Source organism: Engraulis encrasicolus, chromosome 1, assembly GCF_034702125.1.
Source record: "Engraulis encrasicolus isolate BLACKSEA-1 chromosome 1, IST_EnEncr_1.0, whole genome shotgun sequence".
Taxonomy (NCBI): Eukaryota; Metazoa; Chordata; class Actinopteri; order Clupeiformes; family Engraulidae; genus Engraulis; species Engraulis encrasicolus.
In genome coordinates, this window is record NC_085857.1 from 2,643,127 (window position 1) to 2,653,126 (window position 10,000).

Consider the following 10,000-nt stretch of genomic DNA (forward strand, 5'->3'; position numbering starts at 1 on the left):
TCCATGTCTCTATGGAGATGTACACTGGAAAATAAATATAACACAGTAAATAAACCATGAGATGTAATTCCACTGAGTCTGACCCATAACAGATGCAACATATGGTGGGTATGTCTCATAAGTGTGCTGCACCACTTTGAAACATGACAGCAGAAGTAAGGAAGCATGTCATTGTAGCATTTTAATCTACTATTTAAAAGATACGCAGCTATGCTGAGGAGTACATTTGGGATGGGAATGGCTTTGAAAGATAAACCAGTTTTCAGAAGAAGAAATAAATTGCTATATGGACATGCAGATTAAGGTTTTCTGCAAGATGCTCTAGGCCATCCATCATGGCTCTTTAGTGCCAGGAGTCCTGCTGAGCTGAACAGCAGGAAGGGAAGAGGAGAACGACATGAAAAACCGTCTGACTTTTACTGGATTCAGATGTAGACAGTGCTATCAAAATGTTTCGTCCACGCTAAAACAAAGTTCAATGACTTGTGCTCAAATCGTTCCTGGAATCAAGTGTTTGTATCGAAGAGGTCCAATATTATTTGCATAAATGCAAGAGATACAAAGCCCTTGAAATTATAGTACCCCTCCGATGTACTTCTAGCCTAGTAAACTAGCCTGCACCCGCTAGAGGCCAAATTTTTTTTTGCCTAGAGTGGGTCTAGACTCGGAAAATGCCCCAGGCCCTGAAACTGGCTGGCAAATCACAAAGCAGGAGACTTGTTTTGATTTGTTTTGAATCTTTGGATGCAATGCGGACAGGGTTTTGAGGGGGTAACGACAAAGCGTTGTTTCCATCAACAATCTTCCGATGTGTCATTCATCTAGGCCAGACTACATTTTCATTTACATTTACATTTAGTCTCACATTTAGTCTGGTTTATCAGGCTAATGGACTTCACATATTACTGTGACTTACCTTGGGCAGGGAGTACTTGGGCAGGTTAATCCTGGCGAAGGGTTCTCTCTTGTACGATACGTAATACCATGTCCGACCAGCAGAGGTGACCTGTAGAAGGGAAAATAAACGGAGACAACTCAGAGACAGAAACGTCATCACTGTTTGCTCAAGGAAATGGATGATTTAGGACCTACCAAGTGGATAGTTATATCTTAGGTACCTCTGGCTCAAGGTGAAATATGGCAATGTTAATTTCATTGAAATTAAAGGCAGTGTCACAATGAGGATTCTTCCATTAGGATCTGGATAAGTACCAACCAATAACGTCTATTATTAATGGACTGCTGAAGCAACAGCTGGGGGCGGGACACAAGACAATTTTTGAGCAGAAGATGGAAGTAGAGTGCCTTTTCCCATTAATCTCTATGGTAGACTTGAAGCCATATAGCTCCTTAGAAATTCTTGCCGTGTAGGCTATGTTTCATTCAAATGGTAGTTTCTCAAGCCTTTCAAACAACCCAGATATTTTTTTCGGGCTGACCTTTTATTTAAGGGAGCTATTAAGTAAGGGTTAACGTTCGGCGAGAAGGTCGCTACCGTGGAATAGCAGCACGACAGAGAGAATCTTTAGACCCCGACGCGGAGCGGAGGGGTCTTGTTCTCTCTGAAGTGCTGCTATTCCACAAAGCGACCGACTCGCCGAAAGTTAACCCGCTTATTATATGGATATACTTAAATGATTCACGCATGGCGGGGACATTTCTTTAGGCCTATTTAATGTTAAGTTTATTATAGTTTTTAATGTTCATGCTGCGCAAAACAAAACAGTGCCGTTGTGGAACACCGCTAGGCAACAGCTAGGTAGCCAGGACAACAGGTGTTGTCTATCACAGCAGCTGATTAGAGTCTTGTTGAAAAGTCGCTTTAGCAGTGAAAAGTCTTGTTGCCATTGACAGCGGTCTGTTATAGACCAACCCGTCCGTTATCAAAAAATAACAGACGTGCGAACGTTGGGGAGCCCCGTTGAAATGAATGGAGCATTCGACCGATGACGTCACACCATATAATAAAATTGTTTTAATGACCAATGAGCATGGCTATTTGGGTTGATTGACAGTTGGAATTCTTTTAGAATTTTTTTTTTTTTCAATTCTTTTCGAATTCTTTTTTTCTTCAAGGAGAAGTCAGGGGTACCAACCCTTTCACCTTTCACCTTTCACCTTTGTAAGTCACTTTGGATACAAGCGTCAGCTAAGTGTAGTGTAATGCTGCCCTTTCCAGAAATTTCACAAGGAGAGAGAGAGAGAGAGAGAGAGAGAGAGAGAGAGAGAGAGAGAGAGAGAGAGAGAAAGAGGGGGAGAGAGAGAGAGAGAGAGAGAGAGAGAGAGAGAGAGAGAGAGAGAGAGAGAGAGAGAGAGAGAGAGAAAGAGAGAACTTTGAGAGATAGAGAGGCCTAGAACATTCGTTCGTTGAAAAGAAAAGAAAAAGAAAAGTATGAAACAACACTTCTTCTCCTAGCACGTGTTCAAGCAGATGACTTCCCTATTTTTCCTCTCCACAGCTTTTGTCAATGAAGCCCCCTTGAGGGCCGAGAAAGGGCGAAATTGTTAAGGAAGAAAGTGGAAATATGAAACAAGCTCAAGTTCTTGGGCCTGGCTTGGACGCTGAGTCACGAGTGCTAGCTGAGCTGGAAAAGATGCGAGCCGAAAACCGAAAGGGTCAAGAACAAATCAAAGCATCGCTTGCCGAAATAAAATCATCAATGGAGGAACTAAAAGGTGAAGTAAAATCCCTAGACACACGAACGACAGAGGTGGAAGATCGCGTGGGTGAGATTGAGGACAATGGGATGAGGTATGAAAGGGCATTGAAATACCTGTTACACCGAGATATGGATCTAACGGCGCGGTGCGAAGACTTGCAAAATAGACTCAGACGCAATAACCTAAGGATATATCGAGTGCCTGAGGGAAGTGAAGGTGCAGACACTAGGGAGTTTGTAAAAGAGCTGTTGAAATCAGTCATTGACCCCATGCCTGACGGGAACTTGCAAATTGAGAGGGCACACCGAGCGCTCACAGCCAAACCAAAAAAAGCCGACGACCCTCCAAGGTCCATTATAGTGAGATTCGTGGATCACTCGGAGAAGGAAGCCATCCTCAGGCAAGCATGGAAACAACAGAAAATTCTCTACGGCGAAGAACAGATTTACTTTGATCATGACTACTCCCCAGAGCTGCAAAAGAAAAGAACGGAGGTGAGAAAGGTGATTAAGAGTTTAAAACAAAAAGGTATCAAAGCCAAATGCGTCTTCCCAGCACAGCTAAAAAATAATGTTTGATTCGGGTGAAAAGACTTTCGCGACGATCACTGAGGCCCTACCAACACTCAAAGAGCTTAATATCCACCCTAAGATCGACGAACGTGAAAAGATGGAGAGGGAGATGGCCAGGTCTACTTGGAAACGCACAGAGGAGGGAGGTGAAAAGACTAAACCGATGATGACGCGCTCGGATATGCATGCCTTCTTTGCCAAGGACGAGTGAACTTTTTGAACACATGCAAGTTTACATTGAAGGAGAAAGTAGGCTTTTTATAGCCGAATTATTAGGATAAAGACTATTCTCTATAATATTGGATGGAACTCTGCTGAAGGGCGCAGCGAATGATCCACGAGCTGGACGACGACAGCGCCGACACACGGTGTGTGATTCCCACGGAGGAGTGGTCACCATCCTTCGCCCAGGTTACATCAGGGGCTGGTTTTCTTATTAGTCCATGGGCCAGGCACCATTATGAGACTATGGGAAGTCAGTTGGGTATTTGGAAATCTACAGTTTACTACTGTGTTGTTTTTCATTGTTTTTCTTCATATTTATGTTTTGTCTTTCACCTTGAGTTCAATGCTATGCAAAAATATGCCTATTTTTTTCTCTCTCCTCATGTTTATATCTTGGAAGTTAGGAATGTTGGGGATGGAAAAGCAGAATTATATATTAACATGGACAGTTTAATTTGTGTTACTTACAACGTTAAGGGTCTACGCAGTCCAATTAAGAGAAAAAAAGATATTAAGCCAGCTTAAAAAACTACACTGCTCAATAGCAATGATACAGGAGACTCATATGTCAGAAAAAGAACACTTAAAATTGAAAAGAGAATGGGTGGGCCAGGTATTCAGTTCTTCCTTTGAGAGTAGTAGGAAGAGGGGAGTGGCTATTCTTGTTAATAAGTCAGTTTACTTCAGCCATATACAGACTATTACAGACAAGGAGGGGAGATATGTGATGGTAAAAGGGACTATTGGTGGTACAAAAATAACTTTGTTAAATCTTTATGCCCCCAATGAAGACAGCAGAGATTTTTTCAAAAATATTGGAGCATTAGTAGCAGATAAAGCAGAGGGTATTATTTTAATAGGAGGAGACTGCAACTGTGTCCTGAGAGAAAATATTGATAGACTCCCAGCAACGGTGGGTCCAGCATCCAAAAAATCTACTACTCTACAAGCAATGATGCATGAGTTGGGTCTAATTGATGTATGGAGATATCTACATCCTAGAGAGAAAGATTTTACTTTCATGTCTTATGTACATGGGAGTTACTCTAGATTAGATATGTTTTTGATATCTGGGACAGAACTTTACAGGACCAGCGACTGCAACATTCACAATTTCAGATCATGCACCTTTAAAGATAAGCATGGGGCCCCGCAAGCAGTTTAAGTACTGGAGATTGAATGTTTCTTTGTTGAGTAATGAGCTCATTAAGGAGGAAATTCAAAAAGAGTTGTTAGATTACATGGCATTAAATGACAATGGGTCTGTATCCCCCTCTACTTTGTGGGAGGGAGCTAAAGTAGTGATGAGGGGTAAAATCATTGCTATTTCCTCAAGGCTGAAGAAAGAAAGGCTATCAGAACAAAACAAACTGGAGAAAGAAATTAAGGATTTAGAGTCAGAACATAAACAGACAAACAACCCACAGGTTTTGGGAATACTAAAAGAGACTAGACAAAAACTGGATGACCTGTTAACTTTTAAAACTGAAGGAGCATTGCGATTTATAAACAGGAAATATTATGAAATGGGAAACAGAGCCAGTCGCCTGCTGGCTTTTCAATTGAGGAAAGAACAGTCTAACAGGACTGTACATAAGATATCATGTCCACATCTAGGTAGGAGTCTAACACAGCCTAATGAGATCGCGGAGGCATTTGCTACCTACTATAAAAAGCTATATGAAGAAGAGAGGGACCCACATAAGGAAGACAAAGTTAAACATTTCCTCAATTTGTTTAAACTCAATACATTAACACCATCAGAATCTGAAGTAATATCATCTCCAATTACAGATGAGGAAATTAAAGAGAGCATTCTTAAGCTTAAAAATAACAAATCACCAGGAACAGATGGTTTCCCAGGAGAATACTATAAAACGTTTGTAAACAAATTAATACCATTGCTGAACAGAGTGTATAACTATGCCTTGAGAGAAGGAGACCCACCTCACTCATGGTCAGAAGCAGTAATCAGTGTAATTCATAAACAAAATAAAGACCCTACACAATGTATGTCATACCGCCCAAAGATTTAAAAATTCTAACCTCAATCATTGCAAAGAGAATACAAAAATATATACATAAACTTGTGAAGCCAGATCAAACGGGATTTATTACTAACAGACAAGGAGTGGACAATGTTAGAAAGGCACTCAATTTACAAGCAGTTGCAGTCAGTAGAGATGTTCCATCAATGCTTCTGAGTTTAGATGCAGAGAAGGCTTTTGACAGATTGGACCTCTTTTTCCTCCAACAGACACTCAGAAATATGGGCTTTAATGAAACTTTTATTAAATGGATTAAAATGTTCTATAAAAACCCCATATCTAGAGTCAGAGTCAATGGACACTGTTCACATTTCTTCCCATTGGGACGTGGAACACGACAGGGAGACTCTTTGTCTCCCTCTCTCTTTGCGCTAAGTATTGAACCTCTGGCGGAGTTGATAAGAACCAATTCACATATTCAAGGTATAAGGGATGAAGGAAATATTCAGCACAAGATTTAATTGTTTGCTGATGATATACTTGTGTTTATAGAAAATCCTATCACTTCTATTCCAGCACTCATGGATAGCCTCAATGCCTATAGTAGTGTGTCGGGTTACAAAGTTAATACAGATAAATCTGAAGCCATGATGATAGTAGGTAGCTGGCCAACTCAACTAGATAACCTGGTCTCTTTTAAGAGGTCCCAGCAGGGATTCAGATATCTTGGGATTCTTTTAACACCAAAGCTTTCACAATTATATAATGCAAACTACAACAAATTGATAAAAGAAATAAATATAGATATAAGTAGATGGGAAATGTTGCCTTTGTCTCTATTTGGTAGGGTTGAATCAGTAAGGATGAATGTTCTGCCAAGGTTCCTGTTCTTATTTCAGTCGCTACCCATTATAGTTCCTCAGTCCACATTTAGAATGCTTGACAAACGTATATCAAAATTCATCTGGCAAAATAAGAGACAAAGAGTCNGGTTGAAAGTATTGATGTCATCCAAGCAAAAAGGCGGTCTGGGTCTACCTAATTTAAAATTGTATTACTGGGCAGCCCAACTTAGAGCAATGGTAGCTTGGATAGCCAGAGGTGAAATGGGTTGGGTGTCTATTGAGCAGAGTTCTCTGCCAGCTATTGCACTAGATACACTACCCTTCCTCAGTCAACAGTCACAAAAGAAAATCAAAATAAAGAACATGTATACTAAATACACCCTTAAGGTTTGGAATAGGATTCAAAGACACCCAAAAGGAAAGGCATCTTTGTCTAGAGCCATGCCCATTGTAGGAAATATAGAATTTCTCCCATCTCTAGTTGACATAGTGTTTAGAAGGTGGGCTGAGAAAGGCCTACGAGTAATCAATCAGCTACTAGATGGGCAGGTGGTCAAGACTTTTTCACAAATTAAGGATAAATTTGATCTGCCCCAAACCGATTTTTATAGATATCTCCAAATCAGGAACTACATAACAAAACATCCAGATTGGGACATACTCAAGGAAGACCCCAATAGCATTGAAGCGCATTTTGCATATATACTGGAACACCGCATCATAATAAAACACCAAGTGTCTCAAATATACCAAAAACTAACAACAGATATGTCAGATAACACGTTACACATAAAAGGACAATGGGAGCTGGAACTTAATACAATAATTGAAAATGATGAATGGGAGGATATATGTTCTAAATGTCATAGAGGGGTGGGAAGTCAATTATGGAAAGAGTTTGATTGGAAAGTAAAGGTGAGATTCTTTAGAACTCCACTTCAGGTTAGTATCTTCAACATTGGGGGTAATAATACATGCTGGAGAAACTGTGGGATGGTAGGTGACCATACCCACATTTTTTGGGACTGTCCCAAGATACAGCCATATTGAAGAGACATTAAGACAGAACTGGAGAAGATACTGCACATGGACATACCGTTTGACCCTGTATTTATTTTGCTGGAAAAAACAACAGAACAAAACTTTTCCAAAGACCTGTGTTATACTTTGCATGTCCTACTAATGATCGCAAGAAAAATGATCACAATGCATTGGATGCAGCCTGAGCCTCCTACTGTGGCTCAATGGAGACTGAGGTGCAACCAAGTCCAACTGATGGAAAATATGACTGCCATCCTTCAGCTAAAATTACCCCTATTCCTTAGGAGATGGACACCTGTCATTCTTTATATGGGTTAAGCATATAGTTACATAAGACATACATAATATAAGCTAGCAATCAAGGTGAACCCCCCCCCCCCCTTATTATTTGTATTTCATTATGTATTATCATTTTTTTATTTTATTTATTTTCATTTTATTTTATTTTATTTTATTATTTTTATGCATATTATTGTTTTAGTATTGTTTGTTTGTTTGGGTGTGATATGTTTGTTTATGTGGTTGTGATTGCCTCTAAGTTCTCTGTTGGCAATAAAGTTCAAAAAAAAGAAAATGCCCGCTATGCCAGATGGCCAGTCCAGTCCTGGTCTTGTCACCAGAGAGGCACACTTATTGAGTGCGGCCTTCCCTTGGATGGAAATACAATGAGGCAGCAATCCACTGCAACAAGGCAACATTCAGTTACTCATATAGTACAGATGCAAAATGTCTACCAGTTCAAAGTGTTAAGAGTATTTGGGTAGGGTAGAGTAGGGCAGGGTTGGATAAGTAAAAGTTGAAAGCCCAACTGGGAAACTCCAACTCCCATTGTCATTGTGACACAGCTCTCACACAGAAATTGCATTTATGCCTCACCCGTGCAAGGGGACAGCACCCAATGGCGTTCCAAGGGAGCAGTGCAGCGGGACGGTGCCATGCACAGGGTACCTCAGTCATGGAGGAAGACGGGGAGAGCACTGGTTACTTACTCCCCCCACCAACCTGGCGGGTCGGGAGTCGAACCGGCAAACTTTGGGCTACAAGTCTGATACCCAACCACTTACCCATGACTGCCTACTTTAAGATATGTTTTAATGCTTAAAGGTGCACTGTGTAGGATGGTGGCCAGAGAGTACAGTAGGTATTGCAACTATGCTGGGGTCCGTTTTTTGAAAGCGTCTTTGCTATCGTCATTAGCAAAGTCCTTCGTACGAGCGTCTCAACTGCATCTTGACAGCGACGCTCACCACTAAATCCAAGGGAATGGTCTTAAGACCTACGACAATAATCGAGAAACGGACCCCTGCTCATTGAAACTGCAAACACAATGCAAACCGTACGACACACACATCGCTTACCTGAATAAACATGTAGTCATCCTGGACCACCAGCGAGTCTCTCTCGATGTAGCCAGAGAACGGATAGTGGCGATTGGCCTCTGAGCAGCTCTGGGCCCTACAGGTCACGTACTGCACACCTGCGGACAGGAGGGAAAAATGCAGCTTTCATCAACATTGAATTACATTTCTGTACATTACATTTAACAGAGATCCAAAATCCAATCCAAAACAACTCCTTTTCTCACATTCTGTACGTACCCACATACGCACAAGCACACGCTCACACTCACGCACGCACACACACACACGCATGCACGCACAACAACAAAAATATGTTTTTTATTACTCTAAGGATACACTTCATTGATATGAATCTTATCCTCCTTCCTCATCATTGTGGCTAACATCATCACTAGTACCAACCCTCTCCCCCGCTCCAGTAGTACCGTAAGCTGGTTTGCTGGAAGCTGTCATGACAAAGTGTGACAAATCGCCCAGCTAGCAGACGCTGCACAAACCCACATCAATCACACTGAGGGGCTGCACACACTATGCAAATGAGCTGCACATTCTCAGCTTGAGCTTGTTTTAGGCTCTTATTCCCTCCCACCACCATCACCACGTATGTGTGTGTGTGTGTGTGTGTGTGTGTGTGTGTGTGTGTGTGTGTGTGTGTGTGTGTGTGTGTGTGTGTGTGTGTGTGTGTGTGTGTGTGTGTGTGTGTGTGTGTGTGTGTGTGTGTGTGTGTGTGTGTGCGCGTGTGTGTTTCAGACATTGATCAAGTAAATAACGGGACCAGTTAAGGGCCTATAATGTACTCCTCCTGCACATGATGAAGTTCACGCCACTTACAGGCTACGATCCAACACGCCCTGCTGCACGGCCACATTTAATATTATGCACTGAAGGTGTTTGGATAGTTCTCTCATTCCATCTTTCAGTCACATTCAGTCTGGTGTTGACACAGGACCAGACAAGACCACACACACTCACAACACCCAGACATGACATGACACCCTGGAGGGTACCTGGCAGAGAGAGACAGAGACCGTGACTGAGAGAGAGAGAGAGAGAGAGAGAGAGAGAGAGAGAGAGAGAGAGAGAGAGAGAGAGAGAGAGAGAGAGAGAGAGAGAGAGAAGGAAAGGTGTGACTTTGCCTTGCAGGAGGACCTTGACTGGAACGACCACATTCAGAGTTATGGCTGTGACATTCAGCAGCACGGAAGGAAGAGAGGAAAAGGGGGAGAGAGAGGGAAAGTGGAGAGGGAGAGGAGAGGTGGATGAAAGGAGAGAAAGGAGGGAGGAATGGAGAGAGAGGGAAAGTGGAG

The 10,000-nt window shown here is 41.9% G+C and overlaps 1 protein-coding gene across 1 annotated transcript in view; it reads right to left on the reverse strand.

The window, feature by feature from the left end:
• LOC134445522 (VPS10 domain-containing receptor SorCS3-like) overlaps positions 1 to 10,000 on the reverse strand; it is a 219,938-nt gene that overhangs the window by 50,443 nt on the left and 159,495 nt on the right. The window contains exons 7-8 of the mRNA XM_063194583.1: positions 8,691 to 8,809; positions 917 to 1,006 (exon numbers count right to left, since the gene is read on the reverse strand). Of these exons, the coding sequence (XP_063050653.1) occupies positions 917 to 1,006; positions 8,691 to 8,809 (209 nt within the window). The remainder of the gene's footprint in view (positions 1 to 916; positions 1,007 to 8,690; positions 8,810 to 10,000) is intronic.